Source organism: Dendrobates tinctorius, unplaced genomic scaffold, assembly GCF_039654945.1.
Source record: "Dendrobates tinctorius isolate UK_male_01 unplaced genomic scaffold, ASM3965494v1 ptg000184l, whole genome shotgun sequence".
Taxonomy (NCBI): Eukaryota; Metazoa; Chordata; class Amphibia; order Anura; family Dendrobatidae; genus Dendrobates; species Dendrobates tinctorius.
In genome coordinates this window covers 3,020,847-3,042,210 of record NW_027361851.1, presented here as the reverse complement: position 1 = coordinate 3,042,210, position 21,364 = coordinate 3,020,847, and the positions used below count along the sequence as shown (strand labels likewise).

At 49.0% G+C, this 21,364-nt stretch overlaps 1 protein-coding gene across 2 annotated transcripts in view; it reads left to right on the top strand.

The window, feature by feature from the left end:
* Window positions 1–667: 667 nt before the first annotated feature.
* The window catches only part of TMEM273 (transmembrane protein 273), a 322,532-nt gene continuing 301,835 nt past the window's right edge, over window positions 668–21,364 (top strand). For both annotated transcript variants that reach the window (XM_073552071.1, XM_073552070.1), the window contains exon 1: window positions 668–751. In XM_073552071.1, coding sequence (XP_073408172.1) covers window positions 700–751 — 52 coding nt within the window. In that variant the 5' untranslated portion in view covers window positions 668–699. The remainder of the gene's footprint in view (window positions 752–21,364) is intronic.

Sequence of the window (21,364 nt, the reverse complement as noted above, 5' to 3'; positions counted from 1 at the left end):
ACGTTTTATTGAGCGAGGTCGGATGCGCAAAAAATGCAACAGGATGCATTTTGTGCGCCCGGGCGCACACTACAAAAAAAGCATGTGCATACAAATGCGTACAAATGCATGTGTATGCGCACCCATGTAAAGTACAGCGCAAAAAAACGCAAATGTGAAACCAGCCTTAAAGGCACTTTTTTCTCAGTATTTCATGTAACATAACATTTCAACTTAAATAAGGCTATGACTGCTTACAGATCACCCCACTTTGAGGCATGAAATGTATTCATTCTTTTTATGTTGTACTTTTCCTATATTTTCTATATTTCCTGCCATTTAGAGAGCCTTACTTTTCTCTCCCATCTACTCTTATATGTATTATTTATGGTAGGTTGTGTTCCGCTCTGCACTGGGCCGGTGTTTAGCATCTTCTGTGATACATAATAGTAACATAATAATATCGATGCTAACTATGGCATCCATGAGGGAATAAAAGCCCAATATTTTCAAGCTGTAGATACTGCCAGGTATTATTCTGTGAAGAAAGATTGTAGAGAACATGCATTTGCTAACATTTAATATGATGAAGCGATAAGGAAGTTGTGGTATAATAAGGGAGGTCTTGGCTGAGTTTCACAAAAACATTGTAATCAAGTGTGTCTTCACTTCTTTCTGTTTTACACTCAGTGCTTAAACACTGTCATAGCTGCAGTTATCATGGGCACAACTGACTGCTGGAAGCCATTGGCCTTCGTCCCATTGTTCCTGAGTAAGTAAATATGATTAACAAATTAAGTCCTGAATACATTGTCCTACACTCTCAGACTCCATATTATGGGACACATCTTCACAGACCTTATATATCACTCACATAGTACTGATAAATGAGAACACATGCATGTTGGGGAGATGATTATAGCCCCATGTATATAGAGTTGTTATCTTGCCTTGTTCACCTTTGTTTTACTCCCTGTTCAGGACTTTCTCAGGGTCCTCCAACAGAGCGGATGACTTTAAAGAGGTTGTCACTACATTGTATATTGCCCCCGTGAGTTTAAACCTTGTAAAGAAGTAAATACCTCTTGTTGCCATCTGTGCCTGTGAGCGGCACTATCGCTGACCACTCACTCATCATCACGTGACCCCGGCTGCAACCGCAGCTGACATTTGCTGATGTCACGTAAAGTTCCGGCTCTCCTGCATTCCCTTGGGCGTGACCCAGAGGCGCGCACCTCCTTGAATGACTGGGCTGTAGGTGGTGTTTCATCCCATGTCACAGACAAGTTTACAGTGCACGCTTGCGGCTAAGGAAAGCAGAGGAGAGAGGGAAAGCGTGCGCTGGATTCTGGGTTGTGATGTTTGATGAAACACTGCCCACAGAGCTTTGTGAGTGACCGCTCTGTGTATAGAGAGCGGTGTCTGTAATCGTGCTGCCTACACTGACTGACAGCTGGCCCTAAAGCTGAGCCTGCTGTGGGTCATTGCCTGGGGGCACGGTGTCAATCACCGCTCTGTATATAGAGAGCGGTGTCTGTAATCGTGCTGCCTGCACTGACTGACAGCTGGCCCTAAAACTGAGCCTGCTGGGGGTCATTGCTGGGGCACGGTGTCAGTCATCACTCTCTGTATAGAGAGCGGTGTCTTTAATCATGCTGCCTGCACAGACTGACAGCCAGCACTAACGCTGAGCCAGCTGTGGGTCATTGCTTGGGGCTCTGTGTCAGTCACCACTGTGTGTATAGAGAGCGGTGTCTGTAATTGTGCCGCATGCACTGACTGACAGCCGGCCCTAATGCTGAGCCTGCTGTGGGTCATTACCCATGCCGCTCTCCCAGAAGTGGAGTCTAAGTGCGAGCATTGGGCAGTTTCAGAACAGTATTAACTTACAGATTAACACCATATATTGTGAGGCAGTGACCCCTGTTACAGCTAGGGGCGCTGTATGTTGCCCTCAGAATACGCACAGAGGTGTATTGAGGCCATGGGAGTGCATGGCAGTCACAGGAATAACTGTGATGGTGAGACAGTAACTGACGTAATTGTGAATGGCCGGTATGTGTTGCAGAGATGGAGGATGTCCTCTGCACTGCAAACCCGAAATGTTGTTGTTCTGGGACCCGTAGTCCCACAAGTGTTTGTTTAGTTTTAAGGGGGGTTTACAGGGTTAATCGGTGAGCTGGGTGGTACTGGCTAACCACACACACTTCCCACCTATATAGGTGGATACAGTGATATAATGTGACCGAGGTCTGATCGCATGATCAGAGAATGTAAGATCCTGAGAGTAGGACCGGATTCCTGAAGAGCACGGGGTGAGGCCATGGATGTGCAGAGCCTGTGATGGCTACTGTGGTGGGGAAGTTTCCAACCTTCTGAGGGTCTGGACTGTCGGGTTTGGCCTGTGGAAACAAGTCAGCATGTGGAGTGGAGCTCTAGGACAGTGACCCCAGTTAGGCAGCTTTTCGGGGACCTAGGAGTGATGAGGAGTCAGCGTGTGGAGCATGAGCTCCTGGAAGGTAACCCAGAGTATGGGGTACTGTGTGCACTGACGAGGGTCAGCTAATGAACTGTGCAGTCACCCACTGTAACTGGATGGAGTATGGTCCAGCGTGTTTAGAGACTGCAACTTAATGTTGTGTTCCGTGGACGTAAAGTAATGGACTATGTGTTAGGTCTGTGAAGTGTATCATGGCCTACGGTGTGGTTTATGATGTCTAAATTAACCAAATAGACTGTTTTGTTAGAAAAAAAATGTGCCTGTGTGCCTTCATCCCATTGCCAAGCGAGTGTCCCCCAACACATGCAGTACGTGCTGTCTTACAATATGTAGAATCATAAAACCCTTTAAAACATGACATACCAAAAAGAGACAAAAAACATTGTCAAAAAAGCAATAAAAATGCATGTAAAATAACGCATTAAAAAACGTAATGAAAAAAGAAAATGTGCAACATTAAGGCTATGTGCACACGTTGCGGATCCGCAGCATTTTTTTTTCTGCACTGAATTGCACCAAATCCGCAAATGATTGCTCAAGCAAGGTTAATGCAATGGGAATCCAGAACTGGTGTGCACATGCTGCGGAAAATTCTGTCCTCATTCGCAGTGTTTTATTTTCTGCAGCATGTCAATTCAAACTGCAACGTTTTTCTCCCATTGACTTCTATTGGGGCACTCAAATCCGCAGGTGTAAAAATGTTTGCAGATTTGCTGGGGATTTCATGAGGATTTGGCGGAAAAAGCTCAGAGGATTTTTAAAATGCAAATACATCAGAAGGAGGGAAGAGCGTGTGGGGGGAGAATCTAGAATAGAGCCACTCTTGATTGAAACACATCAGCAATGGAGGTAGGACTTGAAAAAGGCAATTTTTTTATTCTTTTTTTTTCCAGTAGTTCATTTTTATTCAGCTAACAAATCCGCAGACAAAGCCACATCCAAATCCGCATGAAATCCACCCAAAAAGCGCGTGGAATTTCCACTGCATTTTCTGCAAAGAGATGCAGAATTTGAGCCGAAATTTCCACAGGCAAATCCGCAACGTGCACACATTTGAACACAGATCACCTGCTCCGAGTCCAAAACGTTGCGTTGTACATTACAAGCACAGTGGAGGGGATTTATAGAAATCCTATGCCCACTGTGCTTCTATTTAACGCTAGGTAAAATCATCCACGGAGCAGGTTTACAGCATGTTAATTATGTGGTCTCCGCTGCATAGTTTCACCCATTTCCATTCATCAGACCCAGTAAATCTGCATGCTTTACTGAACAAATGCAGATTTAACCATGTGAATAGAAGGCAACAATTTTGATGCAGCGAAAATATGCTGCGTCTAAAATGCTGCTATTTCCTGACCGTGGGCCCATAGCCTAAAAAAATCACCAAGCACTCATGTGGGAATGCAGCCATACAAATTTGATGATATCAATTATGTTTCTTTTTATTTCTATATGTTTAATCGTGGAGAAGATGCCAGATTTAATCCATTCATTCCCAGCCTGTTTTCCCCTTCCTGAACAGGTCAATTTTTTCATTTATGACCAGTGTTTATTTATTTGATAATCACTCAGGAATGCTTCAACGGATATTAGTGATTCTATGGCTGTTTTTTGTCACACATTGTACTTCAGGATAGTAGTAAATTTAGGTCAATATAATTTGCTTTTTTTATGAAAATTTCGAAAATTTTGCAAAAAAATTGTAAAATTCGCAATTTTTGAATTTTAGGCCCTTTTTTTCTTTTCATTTTTTTAAGAAATTAGAAGGTTTAAAAAAAATTGCAGTAATTTTTCATTTTTCCAACAAAATTTAAAAATCCTATATTTTTAGAGACCACTTAATTTTTAAAGTGACTTTGATGGTCCTATATGTCAGAAAACCTCAAAAGACATCCCAATTGCAAAAACAGCATCCCTCACAGTATTCAAAACCACATTCAGAAAGTTTGTTAATCCTTCAGGTGCTTCACAGCAATGATAGTGAAAGTGGAAGAAAATGATTAAAAATTACTTGTTTTTCACTGAAATTTTGCTATAACGCCAAATTTTTCATTTTCACATGGGTAACAGTACAAAATTGGACCACCAATATTGTTGTGCAATTTTTCCTGAGTACAGTGATGTCCCATATCTGAGGGAAAACGACTGTGTGGGCGCATAGTAGGGCTTGGAAATAAAGGAACACTCTGACTTTTCGAGTGCAGATTTGGTCAGAATAGATTTCGGGCAACATGTCGCATTTGAAGAGCACCTAAGGTGCCAAAACCCCCACAAATGACCCTATTTTAGAAACTACACCCCTCAAGGAATTTATTTAGGAGTGTGGTGAGCATCAAAAGGACAACAGGTGGAAATGGATCACCCAATTTGCTATGCAGTTTCTCCTGAGTACACCAGTGCTGTATATGTGGAAGGAAACTTCTGTTTTGGGTACAAGGCAGTGCTTGGAAGGGAAGGATTGCTGTTTGACTTTTGACTTTCTAAACCTACAGTAAATGTTAGGGTGTATCAGTTTTGTGTTTGGTTTCATATGCAGTGGAATTGCTGTGATTGTATGCCTGGCTCTATGAAGCTTAAACAAGTCAAAGCCAGTGACGTGTACATACACGGTAGCGCCTGAGAACCTTTTGTGAGAGCAAGTGCCTGCAGCACAGGACTTAATTTTCATATTTCTCCCGGCTGACATCTGGAGGTGAGAGATTGCATGTATGCAACATGTGTCTTAGGTAATGAAATATACCATATAATTATTTTGCATTTCAATTTGTAGGCTTACAGTGCTATGAAAGCAACTTTTTGAAGCCAGAATTCTACTGTTTATGGTTTATTTATTTTTTTTGTTTTCTTTCATGCCATTCACCTTGTGTAAAAATGATAAGGCAGCTTTTTTCACGCCCAGAGAGGTAAATATTCATTCCTCTTAAGTAGTTGCACACATGGCCGCCCGGCAGCTGCAGGAATGTTCCAGCTGACACTGTGCTCGCTACTGAAGAGCAATGAATACTCACTGCTCTCTGTGCACAGTCCCGGCGTGCAGAGCAGTGAGTATTCCGGCAGCTGCCTTCGGCATCAAAGCACCACATGACATCCTTGCCATGCGCTGCTTACAAGCATAAAGCAGCTGCTGGTGTAGCGGGGTGACGGAGAACCTCATTGCTTCCCCTCTCACCTATGTGCTGGTCCCGTGCACTTTATGCGGAACAAGAATGGTGTACCTGTATGTTAACATATTAATGTTCTGCTGTTGTTCAGTAATGTGTAATGCTATGTACAACTTATGCCTTAATATTGTACCCTTGTGTTTTACTCTGTCAAATGTGCCTGCGTCTGCCATGTATGACTGTTGTGCTGTGTTTGTTATGCACATGCTAGAGGCAGGGCCAGAAGAGGTTAATTTCGGGGGCTGAGCCAACAGCCTCTTGGGGTGAGGAAGCTGAGGCTTCCTAAGGAGAGCCCAGGCAGAACTGCTTCCCCTCTGGGGCAAAAGGGACCCCTGTCTGGGGAATGTACGTGTCCCTGTCGGGGACGGAACCGACCCCTGGCTGGGGAGAATATTGGCTAATTTGGCTGCCAGGACTGTTGGGCACCGGGACTGAATGTATGCCTCACCAGAGACTTTTAGCTCTGGAGAGATTACTGGGAGTTTTGGACTCTGCTGCTGCAGCCGTGGCTGTGACTAGGGGCAGAGCAGGAATGATAGGTTTGTTGTTTATTTCTACATTCTCCTTATTAAAATACAAGTTGCCACTGTTGGGCCCTATACAGTGTGAAGTGTGGTTCGATGGAGAACAACTGCGGAACTGAGGTAACCCACTGTAACCCGGGGCTGGGATCAGAACTGCTAATTCATGTGCAAGGGACTGGGGTGTGGGCTGATCGTGCCTTAGGCTGTGTGCACACGCTGCGGATTAGGTGCGGATTCATCCGCGCCGATTTTGTAAAATCGGTTTTACCTGCGGATTGCTCTGCGGTTTTGCCCTGCGGTTTTTCATCTCCTCAATGGAGGAGATGGCAAACCGCAGGGGAATCCGCAGAAAGAATTGACATGTCAATTCTTTCTGCGGATTGAAAACCGCAGATAATCCGCGCGGAAAATTCCGCACCATCTGCACTGTGGTTTTTGATTCCCATAGGGAATCATTGTACTGTACACCGCAGCAGAAACTGCTGCGGGTCCGCAGCGGCCAAAACCGCTGCGGAACCGCAGCAAAATCCGCAGCGTGTGCACACAGCCTTAGGGACCTCACCCACGAATACCACCCTGTGTCACCTTGTTACACTGGCATCAGAACAAGATGTTGTGTGGGAGGGCTGGGAAGGTAAGTGTAATGTTTTATTTTTAATGTTTTCTGATGGGGCCATGCATACCAGAATTGGGGTGGGGGTCAGTAATAAGGTAGAGGCCATGCATATGGGTCGCCCCGTCGCTGGCTTCACCCAGAGCTGTGGGGTACTCGGTACCGGGCCGGTGTCAGGGGGATGATGTGTCACAGCAGCGGTGACCCGGTCCGTGGCCCAGGGCCCCAATATCAATGGCGGTGGTGTTTGGTTATAGTATAAAGTTCGTGACGCCACCCGTGGTATTTGGCAAGTAAGATGGTAGCCAACGCTGCTTGCAGATCCACTGAGACTGATGATGTGATGCAGCTAAGATGGTGTAGCTCCCCACAGGTGGAGCTGTAGTCCCAGGGCAGTGTATAGGTGCGATGGAGGAGTAGGGGCACAGGATGATGTAGATGTTGATACCCCCAATATAGCGGTGCTGGTGCGGGAATGAATGGAGGACACCAGGGCTTGCAGTTTCAAAGCTTTACTCACAGTTTGTAGTGCACACCGGTGCCCGCTTCGGTACCGTGTCCTCCGGGACAGAGGCCAAGCCAACCTCCAGGCAAGATAGGGCTCTCCCCGCCAGCACCCCTCCAACATGTGCCTTTGCTGAACGACTCCTCTATAGCGCCTATTGGTGTGAAGAACTCCAGCATCGTGGTTCTCTGAAGTTCCTCCTGTCAGATGTTCCTAACAACTCTCTCACTTGTATGACAGTCAGCTGTAGCCTGCTTCGGGGACTCCCTTCTCCTGAGTCCCGGCTCTCTATCCGTTTCGCTGTTGTGTCCCAAGTCTTGGATGGGAGTAGTGCATTTACAGCCAACTACTCCACCGGTGTCTGCTGCAGAACCATAAGTGTCCATACAACCTTGGGGACCATGCCCCAGCCGTGCGCTGAGACCCTATAGGCAGGGTTCCTATCCAACCCACTCCTCTCTGTTCTCCTTCCGCTTCATTCCGTACTTGTCTTTCTCTCTCTTATGGAAATGCAGGTTACAGTTCTACGTCTCTCTCTCTCTCTCTCTCTCTCTCTCTCTCTCTCTCTCTCTCTCTCTCTCTCTCTCTCTCTCTCTCTCTCTCTCTCTCTCTCTCTCTCTCTCTCTCTCTCTCTCTCTCTCTCTCTCTCTTCCAGGGACCCTCACTCCTGTCTGAGTGGTTTCCATCCCGGCTGACCTTCCGTCAGCCTCTCCTATCTCTCTGTCGGCCCCCTAAGGACTGACCTCGACTCCCGTCCCGGGAGACTGACCTGTCCTTCCCCTCTGGGAGACTGAACTCCAATTCTATCTTTCCCAGTCTTTTTATACTAACTCCACCCACCTCCCAGCACATCTCGTGTTATGAAGCAGGGTTCCATGAAGGGTGCTCTGCTACCCCCAGCCTGAAGCTGCTGAACTATCCTGTGTGTGGGATGCAGGTGTTGGAGTGTGGCAGGAAGTTCCCACCTTACCTGGATGGTGGGGCACTACACCTTAGGAGAAGGTGCAGTACCTCTGTGGCGACTGAGCCCCAGGGGCGCCACACATACCAGGACCGGGATGGGGCCAATCATACCAGAATAGGGATGGGGCCATGCATACTAGGACGATATAGGGGCCCTGCATACCAGGATAATGATGAGGGCCATGCCTACTAGGATGAGATGGGGGCCCTGCATACTGGTATAGAGATGGGGCCATGCATACTAGGACGAGATGGGGACCCTGCATTCCAGCATAGGGATGGGGCCATGCCCACTAGGTTGAGATAGGGCCCTGCATGCCAGGATAGGGATGGTGTCACTTCGCCGTCGGACTCAGGGGCTGGAGTTCCTGCGTCGGCCTCAGGGAGGCGCCGGACTGTCATGTCGCCGTCGGACTCGGGGCTGGTGTTCTTGCCTCAGCCACTGGGAGGTGCCGGACTGTCACGTCGCTGTCGGACTTGGGGGCTGGTGTTCCTGCCTCGGCCACTGGGAGGCTCTGGACTCCTTTTGACTGGGGGTGCCAGCAATAGGAGGGCTATGTCCTTATGTGGTCCCGCTCCTTTGACGCATGCCTCTGTCGTTAGTCATTGCCATGTTTCTCCTGTGGGTGATGGTGGTGACAGAGAAGGGGCCCCTGCGCAGGCATCTGGTGGGCGCAGGCTTCGCTCTTCTGTCAGAGGTGAAGGGGTTGGTGCATCGCCATCTGGCCTGGTTCTGGGGGCGGTCCAGATTAGGTCATCAGGCTGTGATGGATTGCCTTATCCTTCAAATACTTTGGAGCCTGTCCTGCAGGCCACCAGAGATAGTCTTGGTTTCCCCAGTGTTCTAGAGTTTAATTACTACTTTTGACTCTGACCATTGCCTGGATTTTGACTCTGCTACTGCCTGCCGATTTTTGTACCTCTGCTGCCCGCCCGTTTTCTGACTTTTGACTCCTGACTACGCTTTCGGTCCCGGTTTTTAGTCTCTTCCTGGCGACCGTCTTGCTCCGGTCCGCTGCTCTCATAGGCAGCTACCTCTTGGGCTCCGCTGTAATTCCAGATCCCCATATGGGGGTAAAGGGTCTCTGGGCTTCTCGGGGTCCTGTCTTACATGCAGCTCAGACTCGCAACTGATGGACGTCACACATGGGGCCATGCATACTAGGATAGGGATGAGGGGGCCATGCATACCAGAGTAGGAGATATTAAGTACAGAATTGACCACATTTTTTGCCTCAATTTTTTTTTCCCTAATTTCCTCTGTTAAAACCTAGGTGTGTCTTATGGTCTAGTGTGTCTTATAGTCCGAAAACTATGGTAACTCTGCTGCCTCATAACAGTGACTGATTTCCTCGTGGGTTTCATCTGAATTATGTCACTTGAAGATTTAAAGGGAAACCCAGATGTAAGTGCTCAGCATAGATCGCAGGATAAATGTGATCCTAAATGTTATGTAAAATGTTCTCAATAAAAGCTTCATCTCAATCCACAAAAAAAGTAACTCCCCACTCAGGTCCATCATCTGTTAATGGAAATATAGGGGATTTCTAAGTTACTGGTAGTACAAAGGCTCTGGAAAAGCAAAATGGCCCTTGCCCCTCGCACTCCCCCCCAAAAGAAATTGAGCAAATTCTGTGCTCCCAAATCCAAATGCACACCTTCCTTCTGAGACCCAGTGTGCCTAATCCACATATGCTGTCCAGATGTTTGGCATTTCTGTAATAATGAGAGAACACCTAATTTACAGGTGCATGAGCTGGGGACAACGTACAGGCACTACAACGGCAGTCTGCAATTTTCACTCAGCAGCATCCACTGCTGCTTGTTTCTGGAAAACTATCAAAATCATCACAATACCAGTAAATAAGTTCTCATACTGGTATAATTTCCAAAATGTAGTCACTTGAGGGGGATTCTGTTCTTCTAGCACTTAGGGGTTCTGTATATAGAGTCCACAAACTTTTCTAGAAAATGTTGTGCTCCAGGATGTCTCTTACATAGAGATTGGTGGTACCCTGGATGTTCGAGTTCGACCAAACAGTTAAAAAAGTTCAGGTTCGGGTACCAGAACAGTACCCGGACCCCATTCACTTGAATGGAGGGCCTGAACATCCAGTGTTCGCCACTAAAGATGAGCAAAACTATTCGGGTCCTTCGATGGGGTCCAAGATTAGCGATCCATCTTCTGGCTGCAGTGAGCTGCCCCTAGTTTTACCCGCTGAGCCCCCAGTCCATGAGCTCACACAATCAAAGTGGAAAAGCTGCAGAAGTCTCCGTACCAAATGTGGGCTGATGCATGCTAGCCAGCAAAGGGAACCGCACCTCAGTGTTCTGTAACCAGCCCACGCTTCTCTGCACAAGCACGGTCCTGCGTTTGGTCAGGCGCACGGTGCTTCCCACACTCATTGTCCTGCTGGAGTGCTCAGGAGATATCGCCTGCAGTGCATCGCGGTGTTGCTGCTCGGGGCGCAGAGCACGCTGCTTATTCTCCTGCATTCTCCCTGTCGGCGGGAAACTGCTCCTTCCTCCCCTTAAACCCCCTCTTCCCAGGTCGGGAGATTTGTCCGGTCCCCTATTCCTTCCCCTGGGCAACATGGGGCGCAGCCTCAACAGTTCTGGACCCAGCTCAATATAGGAACCCGCAGCCAGGTCTTCCTCCCTACACTTGACTTGTTCATTTTGATGACAGTTAGGCGGTCTACACTTTCTGGGGACAGCCTGATGTGCTTATCCATCAGGACACCACCAGCAGCTCTAAAGACACGTTCTGAGAGAATGCTGGCTGAGGGGCATGACAAAACCTCCCAGGCGTGACCGGCAAGCTCAGACCAATCTTCCAGTTTTGAAAAGCAAAATGTAAAAGGGTCCAAACCCCCTAATGGCATTGATATTGAGCTCCAGATATTCCTGCACCATCCTCTCAAGTCGTTTACAACATTAGGCCTAACTATTTTTAAGTGGAAATCTGGCCTTTTGATTTGTCTTTGAAACCGTTTTATCACAAATAAATTGTATTAGAGTTGAGCGAAACAGGTCGGCCAGATTCATAAGTCGCCGACTTATGGCAAAGTCGAGTTTTGCCGACCGAAACCCGACCCCAGAGTGAAGTCAGCCATGCGGTCAGCAAAACGAGCGCCAAAGTCGGATTTCCCAGAATGCTTGCATGTGACTTTTTTCAGCAACTGAGCAGGGACGCACACTGTGGGCAACGAGATGACTTGTGCAGCGTCCGGGGAGAGAGAGAGATTTCGAGCACTTTAGAAAAGCAGTCTGGCATGTAGGTGTGTTTACTGTCCTCCACTCCCTGCTGACTTTGCTTCCCCATTGACTTGCATTGGGTTTCGTGTTTCAGTCGGACCTTCGACTTTTCCTGATAGTCGGCCAATTTCGTTCGACTCAACTTTTGAGAAAGTCGGGTTTCATGAAACCCGACTCAACCCTAAAAAAGGCAAATTCGCTCATCTCTAGTATTAGTTAATTGGGCCTTGTGGCTGCACCCAATATTATTATATTATAGATTTATAGATCCCTTTCTGTTACTAACCCATGGGCTTGATGTCACCAGATAATACAAAGGTGACATCAACCCCACAAATATGAGCTCCACTTGCCACTGCTACAGGGCAAGTGTGAAGAGCCGGGCAAAATACCTGAATTGGCGCATCTAATAGATGCGCCTCTTCTAGGTGGATGAGGGATTCTATTTTTAGGCTGAGGGAGGGGCAATAGCCATGGTGCATTACCAGCCTGAAAATACCAGCCTACAGCTGTCTGCTTTAGCAAGGCTGGTTGTAAAAAATGGAGGGGACACCCACACTTTTTTTTTTTTTTTTTTTTTTTTTTTTTTTTTAAATAAACAGCATGGGAACCACTCTATTCTTGATAACCAGCCTTGCTAACACTGACATCTGTCAGTTTGGCTTATTATCAAAAATGCAGGGGAACGCATGCAGTTTTTTTTAATTATTTATTTAGAGTGCAAGTGCCAGCTGATGAATACTCCCATCAGCCGCCATATGCTCTCACTGTTATTAGCGACATCAGGCGTGTGCTGATTCGAGCAGCCAATGCCAGTGACCGGAGGTAAACTTTTTACCTCCAATCACAGCTGCGGGCTCATGTTGTCATTTGACAGTGTGGGAACTGCAGCTGTCTGACCGGTGGTAATGATTTTACCGCCAAACAGAAACAAAGTTTGCCACCCTGTCATGCATGTGACATAGTAACATAGTTATTAAGGTTGAAGGGAGACAGCACGACAAACACCAGGTATTTGGGGGAATGAACCTGAACAGTAAAATGGACTTCCTGGTTAAGTCCTTTTTCTGTGTCCGTGCCTGAACAGTAGGTGTTCGATACGGATGCAGAACTTTACTCTTCGGGTTTGCCCAATCTCTACTCCTGGAGTCTTTCCTGCTTTGATGCTCTCAGCTGTTCAATGTTATCCACTCCCCTCTGGAGGTGTTGATTGTCTATGGAGGCATTTTGGAGTGTTTTTCAGGAGGTTGTTGCATTGTGATTTTGTCTGTGTGCATGAGAGATGAATGAATATTTTAATGTTCGGATTGCGATCGCCAAATTTGCAATATTGTCCGAATGGCCTCAATTCACATACAGTACAAATTATAGCATGGCACGGCAGCAATCACTGGGCCAGCATTTACAGCTTTGAATTGAACATCAAAGTAAGACAAGGTGGGTGAGGGATTGGTGTAGGCCTGCTGTGCTGGGAGCCCTGATAACACATGCAACAGCTCAACCTGCTTTCATGATCAGCCACACTCAGGTGGCAAAAATATCAATTTCGTAGACTACTTGTCACGCTGCAGCACCTCAGGTAAATGCAAACTCCACCAGATGACAGCACAGTGGAGAGAGGGCTGAAATTTTTGCTTAGAGCAGTTCAGCAGAACTTCAGCGAGGCTACCACCAGGTGGCAGCAGAATAGAAAGACAAGCCGGGTCGATACCAGGGAGTAGCATAGTACCAAGGGGAATCCCAAACACAGAGTCAGTGTGGCGTCAAAAGGTCAGTACCAGTCCGTAGCAGAAGTACCAGAAGGAAGAGACAGAATCAGGTCAGAGCCAAAGCAGAGTTGAGTATCGGGGGAATCCAAACACACAAGGACACACAGAGTCGGGAGGGTAAGAAAGGAATGAACAGACATGGGCTAACACAACTAAACACAGCAGGAAAAATCAGGGTTTCACCAGAGCCAGCTACACACTCCATAGGCAGGAAATATAACTGGTACTGCCTGCAAGATTCAGCGCAGAGAAATAGCAGACCCAACACTGGAACGAAGTAGAGAAAGTTAACCCTTGACATGATCAGACCGGGAAAGGAGAGACAAGACCCAAAACCCATTCTGGATCATGACAGTACCCTCCTCTCAAAGGGGGCCACCAGACCCCAAGGTTTCCCAGGATAATGTGCATAAAAAGCCCGAACCAACTGATCATCATGGACTGATCGTGCCGAGACCCAAGATCGATCCACAGGACCGTAACCCCTCCAATGTACCAAGTACTGAAGCGAACTGCGAAACCTCTGAGAATCAACAATACGTTTAACTTCATACTCAGTTTGTCCATCCACAGAAACGGGAGGCGGAGGGGGTGGAGACCCAGCAGAGGAAGATACAAATGATTTAAGAAGGGACTTATGTAACACATTGGGGATATGAAGCGATGGAGGTAAGCGTAAACAAAAGGCAACTGGGTTGACAACCTCAATGATCTCGTTAGGACCAATAAACTTGGGACCCGTCATAACGGAAGGAAGTTTCAGACGCATGTTCTTGGTAGACAACCACACTTTATCTCCTACCAGAAACTTAGGTCCTACAGATCGTCGCTTATCAGCAAAATGTTTGTTTTCCCTGAGCCACCCCAATGCTCTTCTGGACCTCCCTCTTATCTTCGCCCCAACCGTTGAACCGCTGACTCAACCCCTGGACACCCTAAATCCAGCTTGCAAAATTCACAAAAATGGGGTGAAAACCGTAGTTACAGAAAAACTGAGAGGTGCCAGTGGACTGATTAACTTGATTATTAAATGCGAACTCAGCCACGGGCAACGAGGAACACCAGTCATCCTGCTGGGGCGTGTCAAGTCACCGCAAAATCTGTTCTAGTGACTGATTGGTCCTCTCCATCTGACTGTTGGTCTCGGGATGGTAGGCAGCGGAGAAGGTCAAGCTAATACCCAATCTCTTACAAAACGCCCTCCAAAATTTGGCTATGAATGACACCCCTCTGGCAGACACAAAATTCAAAGACACGCCATGCAATCGCAAAACGTTATCATTAAACAGCTTAGATATTGTTTCAGCATTAGGTAGTCCTGCCAAGGGAACAAAATGTGGTTGTGCTAAATCTGTCATCCACAACCAAGACCACAGTTTTGCCATCGGAAGGAGGGAGATCAGTGATAAAATTTCCAGAGATATACTCCTTCATAGCGGTGCATTCTGGGCCAGAAAGATTGTACAAACGGGCTTGGGCAATTTAGCACCCGGAATTAGATTAATAGTGCAATCATAGGGGCGATGTGGTGTCAAGACCTCAGCCTCTTTTTCGGAAAACACGTCTCCAAAATCTTTCAGGTACTCTGGAATGCTCTCCAGATTAATTAATTAAAGTCAGAGAACACGATTGATGAAATTTTGGAAGACTGCTGGTTCATTGGTCAGACTGAAGGGCATGGCCAAGTTCTCAAACAAACAACCCTTCAGTAGTGAGAAAAGCAGTTTTCCACTCATCCCCCTCCCGGACCCGGATAAGGTTATATGCCCCCCGCAGATGCAATTTTGAAAACCACTTAGCCCCAGACAACGTGTTATACAAATCAGGAATAATTGGGAGGGGGTAAATATTTCTCACAGTTATCTTATTTAACTCTCGAAAATCGAGGCATGGACACAAACCACCGTCTTTTTTTCTTTACGAAAAAGAATCCTGCCGCCATGGGAGAAACAGAAGGACGAATGTGTCCTTTACGAAGACTCTTGGAAATGTATTCTTTCATAGCAGCCTGCTCTGGACCCGAGAGGTTATACAAGTGGGCCTTGGGCAATTTAGCACCTAGAACCAGGTCAATGGCACAATCAAATGGGTGGTGTGGTGGTAAAACCAGTCTCTTTTTCGGAGAAAACATCTATATAGTCTTTCAGGTACTCGGGAATACCTTCCAGACAAACAGACGACACAGACACAGTCGCAAGACATCTTTCAGAACAAGTAGATCCCCATTTAACAATATCTCGGGAACCCCAGTAAATCAGGTTATGCCGTTGCAACCAGGGAACCCCTAACACCAGGCCAGCAGAGAGGTTATCCAAAACAAAACATGACATACGCTCCTGATGAAGGGCCCCCACCCTGAGGGTGAATTCTTCAGAAACAAAATGGAGACTGTCCTTGGTGAGAGGTGTAGAATCAGTGGCTATTATTTTTACAGGAGTCTCCAACCTAACTGTCCCTAATCTACAGCTGGCCACCAGCTTAGAGTAAATCAGGTTCAAGGATGACCCATAATCCACAAAAGCCAAAGTAGGGAAAAAGCAGTCCTTAACACCAAGTTCCACCTTTAACAGTATCTTAGAAAATGAAGAAAGGGGTACCTGAGAGTCTGAGTGCCCTCCAAGATGATCACCCAGACTCAGCTGCTTGTTAGTCGGTGGGCAGGAGGGACAGTCCCTTTTCCAATGTCCAGGATCACTGCAGTAAAAACACAGCTTTCCTAAGCGCCGCCGTCTCCTTTGTTTGTCTTTGAGGTTGATGCTTCCCATCTCCATGGACTCCAATGATAGACTTGCTCCCCTTCCACTGGAGAATAACGGGGTCTCAATCTGCATCACACCTCTCACCCGTAGCCAGCGATCCATTTGGACGGCCTGCGTCATAGCATCCTCCAGAGAATCAGGCGGAGAGTGAAGTGCCAAGGCATCTCAGACGTTCAGACAGGCCTCTATGGACAAGCCCCGGAGGGCGGCATCATCTCAAAAGACCTCAGCAGCCCAGCATCTGAACTCTGAGCAAAACCACTCAGCTGAGTGCTTCCCCTGACATACAATCATCACCATGTCCTCAGCCATACGCACCCGATCAGGCTCATCATAAGTATGCCCCAAAAAATGCATTCAGTCATTCGCTCAGGGGCAGTGGTAGGAAGGGAAAAATCCCGAGCCTGGGGGCTCCCCCTAACAGAGACATAATGACCCCCACCCTCTGACTTTCATCCCCTGAAGAGTGCAGTCTTAATGAGAAAAAAAGCTTACTGTCACGTGGCGGCTGCTGCGCACTCCTCCCATTGCCTCCTCCCGACCGCAGCTTACCCGCTCGCCGGTGGCCTCCTCGCCGCGGCGCCGGCTGCCTCGGGCTTCTCCGCGGTCCCTCCCGGCTCCTCTCCTCCGTCCGGCGATCGCGTCCGTCCGGTCTTCTGGACCGCGCCGGGTGCGCGCTCCCGCCCCTCCTCCTCGGCGGGCGCGCGCACACACTATGCCCGGGCACACGCGCGCCTCCTCCTCCGCCTGAGGACGCGTGCCTTCCTCTCATGCACTAGAGGTCACGACCCGGAAGGCCTTACTACTTCCCCTATATCAGGCCGCCTCTTCCTGCTGGCGGTGCCTGATTATCACTGCGCTTCGTTAGTGATTCTGGCCCGCTCTCTATGTACGCCCCTGCGTCCTGTTCGCCCGTAGCTCATCTGCCTTTTCCATTGTCCTCTCTCCTAGGCTCGGGAGGTCCGTGGTCGTGTCCCGTCCAGTTCTGTTCCCGCACCTGTCCTGTGTCTCCAAGCCGTGCCCGCCTGTCCTGTGTCTCCAAGCCGTTCCCGTCCGTCCTGTGTCTCCAAGCCGTGCCCGCCAGTCCTGTGTCTTCAAGTCGGGTCTACCTGTCTGTCTGTCTCTACATCCCCTGGGTACCAGCTGCCGAGGTAATAGTTACCCGCGGGCTTGCCCCAAACACTCCCTGTATAGGGGGTGGTCCACCTGGTCAGCTCGTCCCCGGGAGGTTCGTTGCCACGGTCTAGCGGGTCCACCCCAGGAGTACCTTACAGAATAATCAGGCCATGGATCCCGCTGGTACCCCGACCCCGACCCAAAAGGAACTTTTGTTCCTTCGTGAGAATCAGGAGAGGATCATGTCGTTCCTCAAATCAATGGAGTCCCGACTTTCTTCTTTGCAAACCTCTGATCCTGGGATTGCCTCCCAAATCTCCGTCTTGCAGCAAGAACTTGCCCAGCAGCGCGACACCCAGGCCCACATTTTGAACTATATAGCCTCAGTAGATAACCGCTTATTAGCTCTACAGACGGCGGCCGCTGTCCCTGCGCCAGTGGCAGTTCCTCATTCTTCCCCCCCCGGTTGGCTAAACCCCCACGCTATAGCGGAGATCCCAAACTCTGTCGGGGGTTCATTAACCAATGCCAGTTGCATTTCGAGTTGGCACCCCTGCAGTATCCCTCCGACCGGGCCAAGGTGGCCTTTATGATATCCCACTTAGAGGGTGAGGCACTGGCTTGGGTAAATCCCTTGTGGGAGCGTGATGACCCGATAGTCTCCCAGCTCGCGACCTTCTTGGAGACATTTCCTAAGGTCTTTGATGAGCCCGGCCGTCTGGTCTCCGCCACCGAGTCCTTATTTTGCCTTCGCCAGGGTACTCTCTCTGTGGGACAGTACGCCATCCAGTTCCTATGTTGTCCTCTGAGCTTGGATGGAACAACGAGGCTCTAGTGGGGGCTTTTTGGCGTGGCTTGTCGGCTCGAATCAAAGACGAGTTGGCAGGCAGGGATACACCTACGTCTTTGGAGGATCTCATCTCGCTGGCAACGCGAATTGATCTGCGTTTCCGGGAGCGTTCCCGCGAGGTCGCCAGGGAGAGAAGGCCCACTCGTTTTTCTCCTCCGACACGCAGTCCTCCCCGCTCGCGGCCTCCCACCTCGGCGTCAGCCCCTGAACCCATGCAAGTGGACCGACTCAGGCCCGCGGAGCTACGCCGCCAGGAGAGACTCACTCATGGTCTTTGTCTCTATTGTGGCAGCGCCTCCCATCTCCTGCGTTCCTGCCCTGTGAGGCCGGGAAACTCCTCCGCCTAGGACAGGTAAAAGAGGCCTCCCTAGGTGTCTTTGATACCTCTCTACCCTTGACCCTTCCTGTTTTGTTTATCCAGGGTTCCAAACGTTTTTTGGAGATAGCCTATATTGACTTAGGGGCTGCTGGAAATTTTATCCAACTCGAGGCGGTGAAGAGATTGTGGATACCTGTCAGGTCCTTGGAGGTTCCCCGGCAGTTAGCCTCAGTCGACGGCGTTCCCTTGCGCGAGACCGTTACACTGGTCACTGAAGAGCTGGAATTACAGATCAGGGTCATGCACCGTGAGAGAATAGCCTTCTTCGTGCTGCTGTCTCTATCCCACACCTTGCTCCTGGGTCTTCCGTGGTTGAGGATGCATGAACCTGTCCTGGATTGGCAGTCCGGAGACATTCTTCGCTGGGGCCGCTTCTGCCAGACTAGATGTCTTCGTCCAGTACAACCCCCTCAAATGCTCGTCTCCTGTCTCAGGCCCTGCGGATTTGCCCTCGGCCTACTGGGCCTTTGCGGACGTCTTTGATAAGAAGGAGGCAGAGACTCTTCCACCGCACCGGCAATATGATTGCCCGATCGAGCTTGTCCCCGGCTCGACCCCGCCCCGGGGGCGAATCTATCCGTTGAGTCCACTCGAGTCCCAGGCCATGACTGAATACGTACAGGAGAATTTGGCCAGAGGCTTCATCCGGAAGTCATCTTCTCCCGCTGGAGCTGGCTTCTTTTTTGTCAAGAAGAAGGACGGGTCTCTCCGCCCCTGTATTGACTATCGAGGTCTTAACGAGATTACTATCAAGAACAGATATCCTCTACCTCTCATCCCCGAGTTGTTCGACCGGCTATGAGGGGCGCGAATCTTTTCTAAATTGGATCTCCGTGGAGCCTACAATCTCATCCGTATTCGCTCCGGAGATGAATGGAAGACCGCCTTCAACACCAGGGATGGACACTACGAGTATCTCGTCATGCCCTTCGGGTTGTGCAACGCTCCCGCAGTCTTTCAGGAATTCATGAGTGACATTTTCTGAGACCTTCTGTACTCCTGTGTGGTCGTGTATCTTGACGATATCCTTGTCTTCTCTCCCGATCTGTCCACCCACAGAAGAGATGTCCGCCGAGTACTGTTCCGATTGAGGGAGAATCGCCTGTACGCCAAATTGGAGAAATGCGCCTTTGAACAGTCTTCCCTTCCATTTCTAGGCTATATCATCTCCGACTCTGGCTTGCGTATGGATCCGGAGAAGGTGTCTGCCGTGCTTAACTGGCCACGTCCCCAAGGGGTGAAAGCCATTCAGCGATTTCTCGGCTTCGCAAATTACTATCGGCAGTTCATCCCCCATTTTTCCTCGTTGGCTGGCTCTATCTCGTCTTTGATCCGTAAAGGAGCCAACCCGCACGTTTGGACCCCTGAGGCAGAGGAAGCCTTCCTGTCTCTGAAATGAGCATTTGCCACGGCACCCGTACTCCATCGTCCTGAGGTCAACAAACCGTTCGTCCTCGAAGTGGATGCGTCTGCAACTGGAGCTGGAGCGGTTTTATCTCAAAAGTCTCCCTCTGGTAGGCTTGTTACGTGCGGTTTCTTTTCCAAGTCCTTCTCCACCCCAGAGCGGAATTATTCCATCGGAGACCGAGAACTACTTGCCATCAAGTTAGCTCTAGAGGAGTGGAGATACTTATTGGAGGGCGCCGTACATCCCTTCACAATCTTCACAGACCATAAAAATCTAGCTTACATTCGGTCTGCACAGAGACTCAACCCACGACAGGCCAGGTGGTCTCTGTTCTTCGGTCGATTCGATTTTGATCTGCATTTTCGTCCAGGTAACAAGAACCTCAAAGCTGACGCCTTGTCCAGGTCCTCTCTTTCCGCAGATGTCGAAGAGGAACCTGCGCATATCTTGGATCCATCCAGGCTCATCACGGTGGCACCGCTTTCTCTCCTTTCACCTCCACCTGGCAAGACTTTTGTGTCGGAGAGGGACCGAAGACGAATCCTACACTGGGGACATGCTTCCAAGCTGGCTGGCCATCTCGGGCTTAAAAAGACACTTCTCCTGGTGTCCCGCTACTACTGGTGGCCGACTCTTCCCCAGGACGTCCGGGATTTCGTCGCCTCCTGCCTCTCCTGTGCCAAGATCAAGGTGCCTAGGCAGCTGCCTTCTGGTCTTCTACACCCGCTTCCAGTACCCTCGTCTCCTTGGCAACACATTGCCATGGACTTTATTACGGATCTGCCCCAGTCTGCCAACCGTACTGTTGTCCTAGTGGTGGTAGATAGGTTCTCTAAGATGGCACATTTCATCCCTCTTCCCGGCTTGCCATCGGCACCAGCCTTGGCGAAGATTTTCGTTCAGCACATCTTCCGTCTTCATGGACTGCCCCAACATATTGTTTCGGACAGAGGAGTCCAATTCACCTCTCGCTTCTGGAGAGCCCTATGCAGATCGATGGATGTCACTCTTGACTTCTCCTCGTCTTACCATCCACAGTCCAACGGTCAGGCAGAACGGACGAATCAGAGTTTGGTGAACTACCTCCGGCATTTTTCTAATGTCCACCAGAACGACTGGTCTGAATTACTCCCGTGGGCTGAGTTTGCCTATAATAACCACGTCAGTGAGTCTTCTGGCAAGTCCACTTTCTTCGTCGTCTACGGGCAACATCCTGGTGTACCTCTACCGGTTCATCCTGCCTCGGGTGTACCGGTGGCTGATCTTCTGACCGGTGAATTCTCCAGGATCTGGCAGGAGACCAAGGCCGCTCTCGAGTTGGTTCGTAACAGGGTTAAGAGACACGCAGACAAAAGGTGCCTGGATGCCCCGCCATATCACCCAGGTGATAAAGTTTGGCTGGCCTCCAAGTTTATTCGCCTTAAGATCCCTTCCCATAAACTGGGTCCCCGCTATATTGGACCTTTTGAAGTCTTGTCCCGTATTAATGACGTCTCCTACAAACTACGGCTTCCCGCCTCTCTCCGCATCCCTAATGCTTTTCATGTGTCTCTTCTAAAGCCAGTCATCTTCAATCG